The sequence below is a fragment of the Carcharodon carcharias genome, chromosome 4 (genome assembly GCF_017639515.1).
Source record: "Carcharodon carcharias isolate sCarCar2 chromosome 4, sCarCar2.pri, whole genome shotgun sequence".
NCBI lineage: Eukaryota > Metazoa > Chordata > Chondrichthyes > Lamniformes > Lamnidae > Carcharodon > Carcharodon carcharias.
In genome coordinates this window covers 47,548,512-47,568,440 of record NC_054470.1, presented here as the reverse complement: position 1 = coordinate 47,568,440, position 19,929 = coordinate 47,548,512, and the positions used below count along the sequence as shown (strand labels likewise).

Here is a 19,929-nt window from a genome sequence, read left to right as displayed (position 1 = left end):
TTGCTGAACAAGCCTGAGTGTGCTAATAGCAATTAACAACCAATAAAAGATCATCAGTAAACCTCATAATGTAACTCGCTTATGCTTATTATAAGCAACACACATTCGTACGCAGGGATCTGTTCTCTGCAAACAAAAGAAACATGTTCACACCTTGCGTCTTTTTTGAACTTCCTAGGGGCTTGGGGAGCCTATTGTTTCCTGTTGCTTTCTCCATAGCAATGTCTTGGCCAATCAGAGTCAACTTCCCAATCAATCAGCACAGTTTTCTCATGTGGTATATATTTTTGTGATTTTATGATACTAATTTTTTTGAAATTTGGTATTCTTGCGTTTGTCCTGTTGATTGCAAGACGAAAAGCTTCGGCAATGCGCCTCTCTTTTCAGCAGTATTAAGAAAAAACACTTTGTAGATTTGTATGTAACCTGGTATGCCAAAAATATGATATAAAAACATGAACTGCAGGAAATACACAGCAGACAAAATGGCATCTGAAAATTGAAAATATCGATTAATATTTCAGGTGTAGACCCAACAGTTCTGACAAGTGACTCAAAGTGATGTAAATATTCTGTCTAATGAAGGAAATGTCTCCCTGAATACAATGGCATATATCTGCTGGGGAACGAATAACTTCTAGAAAACTGGTCACCTAAATTTTCAGGATTAGTATCTGGCTGGCTATATATTGTGATTTGACAGCACAACCAATTTTCTCTGTTAACTGAGCAATGACCTTCAAAACAGCTAAAACACCAAATAAAACCAAGGGATAGGATTACCTCCCACAAAGAAACCTAATGAGCTTAAATTATTAGCATTTTATATTATGGGCAGAATTTTCCTGTCGGCGATTTGGGGGCGGGGCCCGCTCACCGACGGGAAAATGACACGGGATGAACCCCTGATGTCATCCCGGTCCGTTTAAATATTGAGGAAGGCAGGCGGACACGAAATCAGCTGTCCACCCGCCGAGCTGTCAGTGGCCAATTAAGGCCATTGAAGGGATAATTAAGCTTGTTAAATGCCCCAGGAGGCCAGGAGCCCCAGCGAGCTTCTGATAATACATGAAATCTCATCCACTGGCGGGATGAGGTTTCATATCTGTTTTTAAAAACTTCAATAAAGTTTATGTGCTTCTTATTAACATGTCCCATCTCGTGTGACATTATCACATGAGGGAGACATGTTAATAGTTTTAATATTTTTCTATTTTTAAAGATTTTTATACTGTCAGTAATCTCCCTGAGACAGTACTTAGTCTCATGGAGATGTGCACTCTTTTACGCGCATGCGCGAAAGAGCGCACTTTGACAGATGGGGAATCCCTCCAACCCCCAGCACAGGAAGCGCATAGCCCTTCCTGTCGGGCAGGCCGCTGGGTGGGCCTTAACTGGCCCGCCCATTCAAAATGGCGGCTGGCCCCGTTTTGGCAGCAGAGTTCGGCTGCCCTCCCGCCACCAAGCCGGTGGGGCCCACCTGCCCATCGAGGGCTAAATTCTGGCCTGTGTAAATGTAGCAATTTTTGAACTACTATATGCATTGTTGTTTTTCTATTCTGATACTCTGAATTGTACTCTACGGTGTATATCTGGTGATTTTAAACGACTGGAAGTTAAAAAAAATAGAACTTTTTTTAAAAATAAAAGCAAAATACTGCAGATGCTGGAAATCTCAAACAAAAACAAAAATTGCTGGAATAACTCAGCAGGTCTGAGAGCACCTGTAGAGAGAAAGACAGTTAACATTTCGAGTCCAAGAACTTTTTTTTATTCATTCATAGGATGTGGCGTTGCTGGCTAGGCCAACATTTCTTGCCTATCCCTAATTGACCTTAAGAAGATGGTGGTGAGATACCTTCTTGAATCACTTCAGTTCATGTGGTGTAGGTACGCCCACAGTGCTGTTAGGGATGCAGTTCCAGGATTTTGACCTAGCAACAGTGAAAGAATGGCGATACAGTTCCAAGTCAGGATGGTGAGTGGCTTGGAGGGGAATTCCAGATGGTGTTGTTTCCATTTGTCTGCTGCCCTTGTCCTTCTATGTGGTAGTGATCGTGGGTTTGGAAGGCTCTGTCTAAGGAGGCTTGGTGAGTTCCTGCAGTGCATCTTGTAGATGGCACACATTGCTGTCACTGTGTGTTAGTGGTGGAGGAAGTGAACGTTTGTGGCTGGGGTGCCAAACAAGTAGGCTGCTTTGTCTGGGATGGTGTCAAGCTTCTTGAATGTTGTTGGAGCTGCACTCATCCAGGCAAGTGGAGAGTATTCTGTCACACTCCTGACTTGTGCCTTGTAGATGGTAGAAAGGCATTGAGGAGTCAGGAGGTGAGTTACTCGCCACAGGATTCCTAGCCTCTGACCTGCTCTTGTAGCCATGGTACTTATATGGCTAGTCCAGTTCAGTTTCTCGTCAATGCTAACTCCCAGGATGTTGATAATGGGGGATTCAGTGATGGTAATGCTATTGAATGTCATGGGATGATGGCTGGATACTTTCTTGGTGGAGATGGTCATTGCCTGGCACTTATGTGGCACAAATGTTACTTTATTAGAAGCAATTCTGCATGACTGAAGTATGATAATACTATCACAGTGAAGTGAACAACATAATTATTTAATATTAATTACATTTATGGCTTTCATGTGTTAAGTTATTAAAGCATTTTAATCTATTGCATTGCAATAAACAACATAAATGTAAATACACTGATTTAGTATTTTCAACTGCACAGAAATCTTAAAGTCAGCTTTAAATATTTAAAATAACTATAGAGATGATGATTCCACTAAAATTACCTTGGCAAGCACCAGAGCGGATATTGGGAATGAAGCCACGGCGACAGGGGTGGGGCTGAGCAGGGCAAATTTCACATGGATGGCCCCATGCACGGCCGACAGTAGCACAGCAAAGTGTTTTGGTGCAGACGATGCCACTGATCTGTCCTTGGCACATCTCATTACTCACTTGGGTAAAGCAAGGACCAGTACGGTAATCTGCCATTAAGAGAAGCAAAATAAATGCTGTTATGTCATAAAAAACATATACAATACATAAGTTTTTAGAGCACAGTCCTGACTTTCAACTTAATGATAACAATACTAATTACTCTGACTTGTTGAATTGATGGACTTGGGACCAGGCATTGCTGTGAGGCAGATCCTGTCCCACCCCAAAACCCAACTCTCATCCATTCCTCCCCAAACGCCCAACATTAGTAACTTGTTTAATACATCTCCGCATTGCAGGTTCACTGGTGTTGCCAATATCCCCACTGGTACCGTGGAGTGAGCCTGAGACAAAGCTGTGTCAATCGGCAAATATGGCTGCATGTCAGGTTCCAACCTGCATAACTCACTTTTTTTTTACATTTTTTAATTCATTTTGAAGATGTGGATGTCACTGACAAGACAAGGATTAATGACCATTCTTAATTGCTTTGAGAAGGTAGGGATGGATCTTCTTCTGGAGCTGAAGCAATCTGATACAGTTGAGAGTTTTTCAAGACAGGCACTTAAGTAGGGAAGGCAGTGGCATAGTGGTATTTTCACTAGACTATTATTCCAGAGACCCAGCGAAAAGCTTTGAGGACCTGGGTTTGAATCCTGCCATAGCAGATGGCGAAATGTGAATTCAATAAGAATTTGGATTTACACTCTGATGATGACCATGAAACCATTGCTGATTATCATAAAAATTCATCTGCCCTTTAAGGAAAGAAATCTGCTGTCCTTATCTGGTCTGGCCTACATGTGACTGCAGACCCCACAGAAGTGTGGGTTGACTCTTAAACACCGTCTGAACAAGGGCAATAAATGCTGGCCTAGCCAGCAATGCCCAGAAATGAATTTTAAAAAAGGCACTCACATTGATGTTGCATTGGAAAGATATACAGGCCTGGCTGGGTAAAAACAGCAAGTTTTCTTCCCTGTTAATGAACAGGTTGGCTTTTTATGACAATCCAATAGCTTTTACTGATACTAGTTCCTTTGTTTCCAGATTTTAAAAAAAAATGAATTCAAATTCTACCATAGAGCGACTTGAACACCTATTCTCTGGATTGTTCATTTGGTGACATAGATACAATGCTGCCATACTCATGAATTGCAGTTTATGATAACAGAACTTTGAACAAGTGCATTTTGACTGCAGATTTTAGATTAATAGCAATTGTGGATTGTCACCCTTCCCAAATCAGATAAATCTGAACATAAACCATAGAAACATGGCTCTAATGTAATGTCAAAAGCTGAAAGTGGCAGTATCACAAAAAGTATGGTAATTAAGTGAGACCAGAATAGATACCAAATTAACAAATGCAATTCTCCTCTTTGGTAAACTTCAAAATAAAATTTTCTTTAAAAATAGTATCTCCGTTAAATGCTGATGTCCCAGTTGTGATCAGCTAATTTTATAAAGATAGTCTAAACGCAATATAGGAATTTGCATGTGGGTCGAATTGTTAATGGATTATAATTCTTAAATGAAGCTCTTCCTATTTTTAGTGACAGCTTCCTAACCCTAAATCCCACTGAACTGGGGGCTTGTTGGAAAATACAAAGCAATATTCACTCTCTCCATCACCAATGCGGGTGGCAGCAGTGTGCACCATCTACAAGGTGCACTGCAGCAACTCACCAAGGTTCCTTCCAAACCTGCAACCTCTACCACTAAAAAGGACAAGGGCAGCATATGCATGGGAACACCAGCACCTGTAAGTTCCCCTCCAAACCACTCACCATCCTAACTTGGAACTCATCGCCATTCCTGCACTGTCGCTGGGTCAAAATCCTGGAACTCCCTTCCTAACAGCACTCTGGGTGCACCTACACCACATGGACAGTAGCGGTCCAAGAAGGCAGCTCACCACCATCTTCTCAAGGGCAATTAGGGATGGGCAATAAATGTTGGCTTTGCCAGTGACACCAACATCCCATGAACAAATAAAAAAAAGGCGCAGATCAAGGCACACGGCTTGTCTTTCCTTCCAGTTCACTTTGCTAAATTAATACAATAGCATGTGATTTGTGTTTCTGTGCATGTGCCTTGTCTTTTTTTAAAAAAGAGATAGGACCATTCACATGTAAAGTATTTCAAATTTTTCATATTGTGCACATCTTCAAATACATAAACTTTTCCCTTGAAGCCTTGTTACAAAGTATATAACTTACTCTGAAACAAAAATCTAGTCAATTGTTTTAAATTTCATGTTCTTGCACTGTGGGCATTGCTTCATTGGATCATTAAGGAGGATGATGCCCTCTTGCACTATGTATATCAACACATTCTTTATAAGCACGTTTAGGATTTATTTACAAGGAGAGCATAGAGGACGTCTTTCTATTAACTGACTTCTTTTTCACTAGTAGGAAACGAAAGGAGAAGGATATCACAATGATTGCTTACTTTCTGCAGTTGTACTCGAAAACTTTTCGTGGCATTTTGGCTCATAAAGAAATCAATAAATACCTACTTTCTATGGAAAGTTGTCTCTTTTTACTAAATTAAAGCAACCAGACTACAGTAATGCTACTCGATCCCAGAACATTTTGAACCAAGATGCTTGGAATCCCTGGTAGTAAAAGAACATGTGGCTCAGTCACAGCAGCACATGGCTTAGGAAAGGATTATGAGTTATGAGTAGAGCTGAGTTTAAGTAGGATAAAGTTCCCTCATATATTATTGTAAAGTGTGTATCACTACTTACTTGTCTCCCTTTTTTACAGATTCCAAAAGCTACAAACTACAACCTTCTTGTTTAATTCAAGTGATAAATTAACATATTTTAAACACTAAATTTTCACTTGACTTTATTCACAATGCTTAGTTCAAATGATTGGACAATTGCAATTTTTTGGCACCAAAAATCTTCCAGTTATCAGTGAACTGTGTTTGAATGTATATGCTTTGAGTGTATGCAATTACAGTTTTATTTTGCCCAAAGCTACACATTTAAAATAGTGGGAAGCTACAAGCAATTTGTGTAGGTTACAATTATTTCTCTGCAAGCACACAAATCCACACACAGACATCACATACAGTTTTTATATCATGATTGTATGTCCTTTAGAAGAAACATAAATTAAACCATTCTGAGAAATCTTTGCATGTGGTCTTATTAACTAATTCCCACTGAAGGGTTGTGCAGGTGTCCTGTACTTCAGGGAAATGATATACTGTTTTTCACAGTGAAATCAATGACATCTTTGTTACTATTGAAACAAGAAAGTGAATCCTATCAAAGACCAAGAAAAACAGCTGTGCAGAAGGTAGAAAACTGTTCATGTTATTGAGAGAAGGATTGTAATTTACTGATTTCATATACCATAAGAACTACATCCTCCAGAAAATAACCTCTTGGTCTGTTAAAACCAAAGGCATCGTGCAATGGGACATTTACCTGGGTGCGGGCTCAGAAACACTGGGTTTCCTGGGTGCACTGAGTATTAGGAAATCAGCTGGGTCAGAGTGCATGTCTGTAAAAGTACTTGCCGATTTTCCAATTCCCAGTAATGGAGGAAACTCAGACAGGTTCTTTTACAGGCATGCACTCCACTCTGTCCAATTTTCCTGTATTTGCTGCACCCAAGCAATCCAATCCATCTGGAGGCAAATTTAGGAAAATCTCCACTATGTTTTTTTTTAATCATAAAGTATTTCTTATTATCCCAAGCTTGCCAACTGTTGGAGAAAACAAGACAAAACACAAAGATGTGTATTGTTAACGAATAAAGGAAATCATGAACTCAATGTCATTTTTTCTGTTTATACAACCACCAGCCGTTAAATGTGCCCCACAGTCTTAGTACCTTTTGTCTTTGAGAATGGTAGTCCAGGCTATAAAACAGTGTTCTCTATATTTTTAAGTTACCATTTGCAAAGAATAGCAAACAGAGGAAAATATACCTTCAGAGATCATGGCCAGAAAATTCCCCTCTGTTGGGGGGGTGGGGGGGGCATTACGCAGGAGTGGGCAGGGAGGAGCGTGAACCCAATCAGCACCCCCGGTTGGGTCCGTGCCACCATTGGGTCCGTGCCACCATTTTACGTGGACAGGCCAATTAAGGCCCGCCCATTGTGACACTTGCCCAGAAGCGCTATGTGCTCCCGGTACGGGCGGGGTGGGGGGAGATTCCCTGAGTGGTTCCCTGCGCTCTTTCATGTATGCGGGCAAAAGAGTGCAGAGATCTCCCTGAGGCAGCACCTCAGATTTATTTGTGTTAAACTTTTAAACAAAGGATATTTAAACTTATGAAACACGTCCCCTCATGTAACAGTGTCACATGAGCTGGAACATGTTAATGAAATTTTGGAAAAAAATTTACTGATTTTTTTAAACACTTCATGAAACCTCATTCTGCCCATGGATGAAGTTCCATGAAATGTGTGAAGGCTACCTGAGCTTTTCGCCTGCCTGCCAACCTTAAAGTTGGATGGGCAGCTCATTTAATTGTTTTAATTAGTTTTTAAAAGGTCTTAATAGGCCTTTGACAGTTCAGCTGCAGAACTGACAATCTAAATGACACGCGGTGACGTCGGGATGCATGCCTGATCTCACTGCGCGCCATTTTATGTGTCGGCGAGCAGGCTCCGCTCCCCGCTCGCTGATGGGAAATGCTGCCCCATGTCACGGAACTTCAGAGGCAATACTCACAAGGCAGCTTCATATAAGATAAAATTCAACTTCCATAGAGATACAAAGTGAGCGCAGACCAGTCATTTGTCATTTAGCCATCTGATTTCCTTTTCCACCGAGTTCAAATGAAAAATCATGATGAGATGGAGGGGTTGGATGGTTAATGGAGAGATGACTGCTACCAGCATGCCGTCTACAAAGTTGAAACTAATCAACTATATGTTGCACTGCAACAGTAAAGATACAAAACATGCAAGCCTCTCTCTCTCTCCATCTTCCTCCAGAAAGTGCTGACACAAGGGGGAGGATCTTCCGGGCGGAACTCCCGATGTCACGCCGCATCATTTCCATTTTCAGGTCGGCAGGGACACAGCCGGGTCAGCTGTGTGCCCGCCGACCTGTCAATGGCCTATTACGGCCATTAATAAAACAATTTAGGTCATTGACAGAGCTGCACATCCAACCTTGGGGTTGGTGGGCAGGCCAGGAGCCCTGGCGGGCTTAAGAATGAGGTTTCGTGAGGGTTTTTAAATACTTAATAAACGTTGCAGTTAAAGTGATGGACATGTCCCAACTCATGTGACAGTGTCACATGAGAGGAGATGTCAGGGGAATATTTTAATCATTTGTCTTAAAATTTTAATTCTAAGGCAATCACCCTGAGGCAGCACTTTGCCTCAGGGAGATCAGTGCATTCTTTCACGCGGATGCGCAAAAGAGCGCACTCCCGGCTGAGGGAATTTCTCCCCCCACCCGCACAGGGAGCGCATAGCACTTCCTGGCAGACGTCACACTGGGCGGGCCTTAATTGGCGCGCCCCTGAATCAGGGGCGTCGATTGGAGGCGCACCTGCCGCACCTGCTCCTGCACTTTCCCCCCCCAACGGAGGCGGATAATTTTTCCCAAGGTGCTATTCCATGAGTACCAGCTGCACTTTGGTGTCTCACCCAAGATAAACATTGTGGGATATGAATATTTTTATTTCCAGATCTTCCGCAATATTCCATCAAGTAATAACATAAGAATATATGAGATTTGTAATTGCCACAATGTTCTTACTCCTGTTAATATTCAGTGTACACACACAGCATCATCATGATTAGCACTGCGATATTCACTCATGGGAAACATCACGCTTGAGCCAAATTATTTCCACATCAATTTATATCGTATTAACATAAAGGTAAGTGAGTAACACACCTTATAATCAAATGAGAAAGCAGGCCTCAGTTGTACTCCACTTCCCTGTCAGTCATAGTCCAACCCAGGAATTTGCAACTCCTGTCAATAAAAGACTGTAATGGTAGGCTATCCAACTGAGGAGGCATTACAGACAAGTTTTGTGTTGCCCTCATCCCCCTCAGACATACACTTTCCAATAGTAGTCATTAAATAACAATCTATAATGAGAACCTAACTGCTTACATCTTCAATGTTTTCCATCTGAGATCAGCTGACTCAGCTATAGCAAGGCTTTAACAAGAGATTCTCTTGTTCTGTATTGTTCAATGCCACACTGTACAATGAAATTCAGCCATTAAGGGAATTTTGTATTATAATTTTATATTTAAGAAACTGCAAAACAACAAATGAAATTCACCAATTCCAACCAAGAACAGCTGCAAAAACTTCAAAAAACTGATTTCCACAGTAAATTGGCAATTTGACAATGAGATACTCCCATCAGGACTGTGGATTCGAAATAAGATGACAGCACTAGTCCCAAATCTCTGACCAATGACCCTCATAAGTACATTCCCCACAGGGAATGTGGGTTTGTACCATACCCTCTTACATGCCTTTATGAAGAGTAGTTTGGCAAGTTAAAAATTGAGTCAGTCAATCCTGTTTAATAATCTCGCCAAAATTTAAGTCATTGCCATTTACTTGTGGTGCCTTTTGTGTGTCATTTAATGCAGATTACATGAGGTGGCTCCAAGTGCTCACTGTGCTAATATCTGCTTTCCACAAAGCAACTGAAGACTTATATGTAGACCCAAGGAGTAGCTAGATCCCAAAGTTTCCACTACTCCATTCTTCTGGAGGAAGTACAGACCAAAGCCCCAATCTTCCCTATCATCAAGATGGAGACCATCCTCTCAAATTTGGGGGTTGTAGGGGTCGGGGGAGGGGGGGGGGGTGCTGGTGGAGGCACAGAGCTATTTTCATTTATGTGGAGGACCACTAGCAGCTGCAATGATGAATTATCGGCATCTGCCGCAATCCACTCCTGTAAGGCAGAGCAGCCCATAGCCACACCACTAAAAGTCTTCCAAGATGCAACAAACTAATAGAATCAAGGAAAAAGAAACCTTTTTAGAGCCCTTGGCTCCAAAAGTAGCAAACTAGCTTCCAGACAACATAGCTGACCCTATCCAGGATTGATTAACTGCATTAAAATTAACAATTGGGTACTTCAGAAGGCCTCAAAGCGACGAACACCAACTCCCATGTGAGGGCCCTTAAGGCGTGAAGGGCAGAATTTCCTTTGAAAGAATGAGTGCTCCCTTCTGACACTTCAATAATGTAAGGGAGGTGAGCTTAAGGTGCATTAAGACTCCCACTCTACACTGGAATTTAAAGCATTGATTTAAATGGGGCAGAAGCACATTGTAGCCAGGTTCCAGCCAAAATTCTAGGCCGCCTGGGCAGAAATCTTTCACCCTCTCCAACACTGGTAATTTCATTAAGTCCATAAAAAGTCAAGTCACTTGTTTATGGAAACTGGGTTTAATAGCTAGACAGGCATTAGAATTGAATGCAAGAACATAAATAGGAGCTGGAGTAGGCATTTGGCTGCTCAAGCCTGCTCCACCATTCAATAAGACCGTGGCTGATCTACTACCTCACTTCACCTTCCCGCATTATCCCCCTATCCCTTAATTCCTTAGTACCCAAAAATCTATAGATTCCTGTCTTATATATACTCAATGACTGAGCATCTACAGCTTTTTGGGATAGAGAATTCCAAAGATTTACAATCCTATGGACAAAGAAATTTCTCCTTAATCTCAGTCCAAATTGGGTGACCCCCTTATTCTGAGACTGTGTTGTAGATTCCCCAAAGCACTTGTGAAAATCTATCACTGTCTTTATAAATTGATGTGCCCAAGTTGACTTGACAACTATATATCAACAATAATGTTGTTTATTTTGCTCATGCCAGTTATTATGGTAACATCAACAGATACAGCGCAAGTGCCTCGGGCAACCAAATATTCAAAAGCTCCCTGTGCAACATGTTTGGGTACAGTTGGCTACAGCAAGTCTTTTTCACATTATTAAAGGTTTTAATGATAATATGGATGCACCAGTTTAGAAGTTTTTTTTGTACTGCCAAATTTTAACACCCAACACAGCATTCGCCATGGGAGATATGTAATTTAACTAATTTAACCAAGGTTTCAAACAACTGAAGCAGGAAAGGTGGAGTTGTTTCAGAAACATCTGGAATGTATTAGTAATTAACATTTTTATTAAGCTATGTGCCTCGGGAATGTTAACATTGGGCATAGAATAGTCTCTCCCTTTCCTGAAAATAAAACACAGCTCCACGTATGATCGAATTACATACAGTCTTGGAAACTGTTTATGACAAAGAATTTCTAGATGTATTTGCGAGCACATTCATAAAACAGACATCCCTCATATACTGTGTGATATTTTTGAGGCGTAGCAACTCCAGCATCAAAACTACTATTATGTTTACATTTAAGTACAACTTACGGAGGAAGCCTTGACACTGGGGGAATATAAACAGGACGGCCCATGAGTAGGCAACACTATCCACGCTATTAAGTGACTGCACACCACAGCAGGGGCCCCAAAATCGTGATAAGCTAGCACCAGTTAAAGGTAGCCTGCAACTTTTAAATTAAAGGTGCTCTGTGGCTGAAACAGGTGCTGGAAGTCATTGTATAACTGTTTCTGACCTGGAAAAGATACAAGGATGGCACAAGGAGTAGACTTCAGCATTTTCCAAGGGCAGGATTTTTAGTTCAGCAGGCATGCATGATCAGCAGGCCCGGGAGTGGCCAGGGAACAGACCGCCGACCCAATCGGCCCCAGACCGTGATTTCACGCTGACTGGCTGATTAACCGTCAGCCAGTATGAAAGGCATGCATAAATGCTCAGCACTGCCAGGGTGGGGACAGGAAGAGGGCAGGCGTTGACATAAATGCAGGAGTGGGGGAGCACAGAATGAAAGCTCCCTGGAGGCAGAGAGCCTCAGGGAGCTGAAGAACTTAAAAGCAATGAATAAAGATTTTAAAATGCAGAATAAAATGTCCACGCATCAGAACCAATCACCTGAACATACAGATGATGAAAATTCTGTCCAAACATTTTTATTGTTTTTTAAATTAATATCAAAAACCATGCCGCCCTTGGATGAGGCTTGATCAAAAAGATAAAGTCCGCCTGGCAGATTCGCCATTCACCAACTGTAAGGTTGGACAGTCCACGAAAAATCTGAGTCAATTGGAACTTTTATGGATTTAATTGTCCTCTTAATTGTTGGCAAGTGGACTTCCAACTTTCGTATGTGCCTGCCGACCGAAATATCACGCAAGGGGGGGATAACGTTGGGACACTTGACCGACATCATCACGTGCTATTTTACGCTCGAGTGGGTTGGGCACGCACCCACATGCCAAGCTAAAAATTCTGCCCCAAGGCTGCACTGGAGACTTCAGCTGAGTAGAAAGGCTGTATCAGAAAGGGGCCAGGAATCCATCCAGACAAACTCTGAGAAGGCAGTAGGAGCAGGTAGGATGTGATGGTCAATGACAGGTGTCAAGCCCCAAGGAACTGGATGCAGCCCCGCAAGAAGTTCAATGACTTCAGATGAATGCTGAATATCAGGGAATGTATCCTCGTATATCAGGGAATGTCCTATCCTCCCAACTGCACCACACTGCTCAACACACCTCATCCTCTTCACTCACCCACTACCAACCTCTTTCAATCAGGACTAATACCTAACATCCATAGCTTCACCTCACCCTCACACATTTAGCACTGCTACAAGACTCACATCCACATCTCACAGCTTGCACACACTGCCAGCTATTTAACCATGACAGCCACATCACTCAAACACATTGCGCCACACTTATTGCCATAATTCCCTCTCTTTCACTGGAGAAGGTGGTGCACAACCGGAGGCAGAAAGCACAGGTACATGCCCTTACCCCTAAAGAGCAGAGAGGGCTAGCCATCATTAGTGCGGCCATTGAGGCTGCAGCCAGTGGTGGCGCTGAAACTATAGAAGATGACAGTATCCTTATATCTTATCCTCCTTCACACATCCCATTTCACTCTCATCCCACAATTTTTTCTAGTTTAGGCTTCTGATGGTGTAGGCATGACATCTCCCCACTCCCACCCCTTCCATCGCCAAAATCCTACCCTTGTGCCTTTATCCTTTTAGATAAGGAAAATAAGGGGGAAATGGTAAAAAGTTCAAAATAGAGTTGTTTTATCTCAATGCATGAAGCAGTTGTAACAAGATGAATGAACTAACGGTACAAATAGAGAAAAATTGATTTGATCAGATACAGAGACATGATAGCACAGTGGCCAAGGTTGGGAGCTAAATATTCCAGAGTATTTAATACTTTGAAAGACAAATAAAATGGAAAAGAATGGGCTGTAACTCTGATAATAAAGGATGACATAAGAACAGTGGTAAGGGTAGATTTTCGTTCAGAAAATCAGAAATTAGAATCAGTATGGGTGGAGATAAAGAAACAAGAGAAAGAGCGTGAGGCAGGAGAGGAAGGAGAGAGTAGTACATACACATACAAAATAAGTTTGCATTTTGCCACTGATTTTCTTTATTCTGTAATGGAACAGAGTGATTTTGCAAACTAGCTGCCTTAATGCTTACAGGCAAGTCAACCATGAGTCATGGCTTTATGGCACATTTTTATTTCACTGACCTGTTTCTTACTATTGCCAATTTGCCCTATTTATACTATAGCGAACCCCCGATTTAATGCCTCATCCAAAAGATAGCACCTCCAAAGAAGCAATACAACCTCAGTGCTGCACAGCAGTGCTAGACTGTGTGCTCAGATTTCTGCAATGCGGCTTGAACCTATGACCATCTGACGCATAGGTGAGAGTGCCACCACACTACACAAAGCTGTAGACAAGGACTGGAATTTCCCCCACCCCGAGAACATGCTGGCAGGCAGAAGAGGGAAGGCCATAAAATCGCTTGGAATAGAAGGTGGCGTCGTGCCAAACGCCTACCTGTCTCCACTGGTATTTTATTAGCAAAGGTATAAATATGAGCCAATTGAGGCTCTTAAAGTGATCAATTAATGACAATTAGGGCCTCCTTTGGCCACGTCTAGGGGGCAGATGTGATTGGAGTTGCTCCTTTTCAAGCACTCTGACCTCCCAGCAGAAAGGGCCTTCTTCATTTGCTCCTCCATCCTCGCTCTACCGACCCCCACCACCTCCCTCCGCTTGCTGAGCCTGCCTGACTCTCCTGGTGAGGCTGCTCATTTACCTGGTTATCTATCCTCCATCACTGTTCCTCACTGGAGACTGGCTGCAGTTGCAGCAGTGGCCAGTGCACCCAGTGGCAGTGCTGGGACAGGGGAGTTACTGGCCATCTACTTGACTGACAGCTTTTGGAGGCAGGACACCCTCCCACGTGGGGGTGGAAGCCATGACCTCAGGCAGTTAGCTACCTGAAACCATAGATTCCAGCCGTGGCTGTTGTATTATTGGCTCTTAACTCAAATGTATCAAACACTACGACAATGATTGGTAATAGTGGCATTCCAGGCTGACGGAGATGGGCTCACCCCTGACTTTTCAGTCACTGCGTGGGGCCACTGCCTCCACAAAAAATTTAGCCCAATATGTACTGATGCTGAAGTTACAAATTTTTAAAAAATTGATTCATGGGATGTGCGCTTCACTGGAGCATTTTTTGCCCATCTCTAGTTGTCCTTGAGAAGGTCATGGTGAGCTGGGTTCTTGAACTGCTGCAGTCCATGTGGTGTAGGTATACCCACAGTGCTGTTAGGGAGTGCCAGGATTTTGACCCAGCGACGGTGAAGAAACGGAAATATATTTCCAAGTCAGGATGGTGAGTGACTTGGAGGGGAACTTCCAGGTGATGGTGTTCCCATCTACTATCTGCTGCCCTTGTCCTTCTAGATGGTAGTGGTCATGGGTTTAGAAGGTGCTAAGGAGCCTTGGTGAATTCCTGCAGTGCACCTTGTAGATGGTACACACTGCTGCCCCTGTGTGTCGGTGGTGGAGGGAGTGAATGCTTGTTGATGTGGTGCCAATCAAGCGGGCTGCTTTGTATCGGGAAGGAGGAGAGTAATCAGTGATCAATTAATACAGTGTAGGCAGAGAACAAAGAAAACTGTACAGTCCTTGGATAGGTTTGTACATCTGGTATTCAATGGGCTCTTTTCAACAAGCATTAAGTCCACCCAAGCTGCCACAAATAACAGAGATTCACACGAAAGATTCTAACATTGAAGAATGGTCCTGCAGGCAAATCTCTGAACTGATTCTAGTTTCCGATAGTTGTACGACTGCTTGGAAGGCAATGGCAAGTAGCAGCTTAAACCACAAAGCTATTCATTCGCTAGGCCTTACACTTGGGACTGAGGAAAATATCTTGACTTTTCAGCTTAAATGTTGAGTGGATAACAGCGCAAGATGAATGTGCAGATTGTGACAATATGAAAGGGCTTTGTTAAGCCACTGAAGCATATGGTTACTGTGGGCTGCTGAATGAATCTCATTTCCACTGGTCTGTCTGGCTTCAACATGTTGTACTCATGTTTCCTTCTAAAAAAACAAAGCATGTTGTGGTTAGGATGCTTCTGGTTTACACATAGTTACAGGGATAGCCATGACAATTAAAGATGGTAACAGAAATTCGTTTTAGCTTGCTGTCTTCTTGCATTAAGAAGTGAACCAGGTAAAATATATGAACTTCTGTTCTTGAAAGTGCATGTGGAAAGTCAGGTGCAGGAATCCATGGAGCCTGCAGGATCTTTCCTGCATTTAATGGATGGAAAACCAAGCCTCCGTCACTTCTACATACAAATTCACAATGTGTTCTCCCAGCAGTTGAATCTTCCTGCCTGGAGCTCAAATGCATACAATTTATACCTACTATATATATAAAACATCTCAACAGAAGAACAACAGCAATTTTTTAATTTTTATTCATAATGTTTCAGAGAGTTTGTCAGTGAACAAGTTAATTTACAGTGTGGGAGCGCAGAGTGCAACAAGGTATGAGTGCTAACATGGGAATTCAATGCAGAAGGTGAAGGAGGTGCTGCTTTTTATCAACCTTTTCAGCATCCAGAAGCTTGTAGGTGTTCAAGGTTTTAATTAGGGGAGCAGGAAGATGATTGGTGAATTTTTAAGATTTTATCCCTCTAAAATGCAGGCAGTAGTTTAAACCGGTACAGGGGTGATATCAGTATTGCATTGAATTTATAGCTTAACTAGCTAAACTACTTGGTATGAGTACAGACAACAGTTAAGTAATACTTCTAAACTTGAAATCTAGTTATTTAAATTAAACACAATAAAGGTAACAGGATAGATGACGTGTTGCAGCTGCAGCATATGGGAAGCTGGTGGATACCAGTGAAATCCACAGCAACCACATCTGCAGTAAACATCTACAGCTCGAGGAATTTCTTCTTTGAGCCTGATGAACTGGAATCTAAGCTTCGGACACGTGATGCGTCAGGGAAGTAGAAAGTTATCTGGACACAATGTTCCAGGAAGCAGTCACACCCCTTAGTCTAGATACTTCTGATTTGGTCCATGGTCAGGGATAGGAGGGTGTGAGGTAGGTATGGGGACCCAGAAGGCAGCAATGGAGGAGCCTCAGCCCTTGCAATTGTCCTAAGTTTCAAGGTTCTTACAACTTATAAGGGCAAGCTGGCGGGCTCTTCAGAAATGTGATGCATACCTGTTCTGGGAGTCCTTCTTCATAGAGCAGGATCGTCAGTGGAAGCCAAGCCATGCCCCCTTTTTATGGCATTAGCTGCCATATTCCGGTAAGTAGAGAGTTTAGAGGTCCCAAAGCCACTTTGAGAAATTATGGGGAGAAATTAAGTGTGCAAAGTAGTGGGTGAGGAGGTAGGGTGGCAGTTCCATGGGTGAGTGGGTAGGATGGCAGGTGGGTGGGTGGGTGCGGGAGTAAGGTGGCAGATGGGTGGGTGCAGGGGTAAGGTGCCAGGTGGATGGGTGAGGGGTTAGGGTAGCAGGTGGATGGGTGAGGGATTAGGGTAGCAGGTAGGTGGGTGAGGGATTAGGGTGGTGGGTGGGTGGGTGAGGCGGCAGGGTGGCAAGTAAGTGGATGAGGGGATGGGGTGGCCAGTGGGTAGGTAAGGGGATAGGGTGGCATGTAAGTGGGTGAGTGGGTAGGATGACAGATGAGGCAGTAGGGTGGTAGTTAAGTGGGTGAGGGGTAAGGTAGTAGGTAAGTGGCTGAGGGGGTAGGTGGCAGATAAGTGGGTGCTGGGTAAGGTGATAGGTAACTGGGTGAGGATGTGGGGTGGCATGTGAGGGGGTAGGATGGCAGGTATAGGGGAGTGACGTGGTTGGGTGGTCGGTGTAGTCGGGAAGTCTGGGGGTAGTAAGGTGGCTGGGGGTGTATTCAAGTTGGGGGATAGTCACGAGGTTGGAGGGTGGTCTGGTTGGGGGGTAGTCAGGGGGCTAAGGGGTGTAGTCAGAGTGTCGGGGGGAAAATCGTGGAGGGGTCAGGAGGGTAGTCAGGAGTCCAGTGGAGAGTTGGGGGGGGAGCGGGATTAGTTGGGTCATTGCGGGGCAGTGGGAGCAGGGGGCTGTGGTGTGGTGAGTCGGGGGCTCAGTAGTATTGTTACCCAGGAGTTAGAACTGTTTCAATCCTTCTAACTTTTCCTGGGTAACTATTTTGGTAAATGAGTTGGAACCATTCGAAGTCTCCGATTCTAACTCAGAGGCCAGTTATTTGCCGGCCCCGTGGCGGACAGGATCCACTGTGGGCGAAGCCGCGGCCCAGCAAGAAGTCCATTGACTTGCGGCAGGACCAGAAGATCCTGGCAGTGGGTGGGTGCGTAAAATCCCACCCAGAGTTTCAAAGGGTTCCAGGCGCAGGAGAATTGCCCATCGGAAGTCCAAACTTTACAGGCAAATCCCGCATAGTGAGTGACCAGGACTTCCGAAGCATTCTCCAGCACATCTTGGGTGTCCTCTGGGGTACAATCATCCAGCGGTCAGGAATTCTGGGCCACTCAGTGAATAATTTGGGTCCAAAACTACTGTCTTAAACTTAAATAAAGGCGGTTTTTTTAAAATTCATTTACGGGATGTGAGCATCACTGACTAGGCCAGCATTTATTGCCCATCCTTAAGATTGCTTTGAGAAGGTGGTGGTTTGCTGCCTTCTTGAACCCCTGCAGACCTTTGGGCTAGGTACACTCACAGTGTTGTTATGGAAGGAATTCCAGGATTTTGACTCAAAATCCAAATTACATGGGTTATGAATACAGAGTTGGCTAAATGAGATGGGAAAATAGATTAAAACGTCAGGTGGTAAGGAGCAGTGACAGACATTTCAGGAGATATTTCACAATTCCCAACAAAGATATATTCGATTGAGAAAGAAAGGTGCCTACAAGAAGGATGCACCATCCGTGGCTAATTAATGAAATTAAGGATGGTGTCAAATTGAAAGAAAAGATGTATAACATTGGAAAGATTTAGTCATAACTCAGAAGACTGGTAAAGCTTTAGAAACCAGCAAAGAATGACTAAAAAATTAAACAGGGAAAAATTGGTGTATGAGAGAAAATTAGCAATATAAAAACAGACGGTAAAGCTTCTACAAATATATAAAAAGGAAAAGAGCAGCTAAAGTGAGCATTAGAGGGTGAGACTGAGGAATTAATAATGAGAAACAAAGAAAGGGCAGAGATTTTGAACAAGTATTTTGTATCTGTCTTCACATTAGAAGACACAAAGCATCCAAAGAATACTAGAAAATCAAGAAGCAAAAGGGAGCGAGGAATTTAAAATAATCACGATCACGAGAGAAAAAGTACTGTGAAAACTAATGGGACTTAAGGCTGACAAGTCCATTGGACCTGATGGCCTGCATTCTAGGGTCTTAAGGAAGTGTTCGTAGAGATAGTGGATGCATTGTTTGTAATCTTCCAAAATTTCCCAGTTTCTGGAAAGATCCCAGTGGATTGGAAAACTACAAATATGACACCACTTTTCAAGAAAGGAGGGAGACAGAAAGCAGGAAACTATAGTCCAGTTAATCTAACATCTGTCATTGGGAAAATGCTAGAATCCATTGTTAAGGAGATAGTAGCAAGACATTTAGAAAATCACAATACAAATAGGCAGAGTCTACATGGTTTCATGAAGGGGAAATCATGTTTGACAAACTTATTAAAATTATTCGAGGATGTAACAAGCCGGGTAGATAATGGCGAACAAGAAGATGAAGAAGGTATTTGGATTTCCGAAAGCCAATCGATAAGGTACCACAAAATATAAGAGATCATGGTGCTGGGGTGATATATTAGCAATGATAGAGGATTGGCTAACAAACAAGAATCAGACAGTCAGGATAGATGGATCATTTTCAGGTTGGCAAACTAAGTGTCACATTTTTCAGTGCTGGGGCCTCAACTAATTACGATCTATACTCATGACTTGGTTAAAGGAACAGACTACATTGTAGCCAAAATTGCTAATGATACATATATAGGTAGGAAAGCAAGTTGAAAGGAGGATACAAAGAGTCTGCAAAGAGATATAGACAGGTTAAGTGAGTGGGCAAAAAACTGGCAGGTGAAGTATAATGTAGGGAAGTGTTAGGTTGTCTACTCTGGCAGGAAGAGTGAAAAAGAGAAGATTTTATATAAATGGTGAGAGTGCAGAATGCTGCAGTATAGAGAGATATAGGTGGCCTTGTACATGAATCACAAAAAGTTAGTATGCAGGTACAGTGAGTAATTAGGAAGGCAAATGGAATGGTGATCTTTATTGCAAGGAGTATGGAGTATAAAAGCAGGGAGGTCTTGCTACAGCTGAACAGGCCATTGGTGAGCTCGTACCTGGAGTACTGTGTACAGTTTTGCTCTTAATTAAGGAGGGTCACTTGCATTGGAAGCAGTTCAGAGAAGGTTCACTAGGCTAATTCCTGGGATGAAGATTTTATCCTATGTGGAAAGCTTGAGCTGGTTAGGCCTATACTCATTGAAGTTTAACAGAATTAAAGGTGATCTTATTAAC

The 19,929-nt window shown here is 42.8% G+C and overlaps 1 protein-coding gene across 2 annotated transcripts in view; it reads right to left on the bottom strand.

Annotated features, from left to right (window-relative positions):
* The window catches only part of LOC121276975 (fibrillin-2), a 401,991-nt gene that overhangs the window by 300,031 nt on the left and 82,031 nt on the right, over window positions 1-19,929 (bottom strand). For both annotated transcript variants that reach the window (XM_041185736.1, XM_041185737.1), the window contains one exon: window positions 2,797-2,994. In XM_041185736.1, the coding sequence (XP_041041670.1) occupies window positions 2,797-2,994 (198 nt within the window). The remainder of the gene's footprint in view (window positions 1-2,796; window positions 2,995-19,929) is intronic.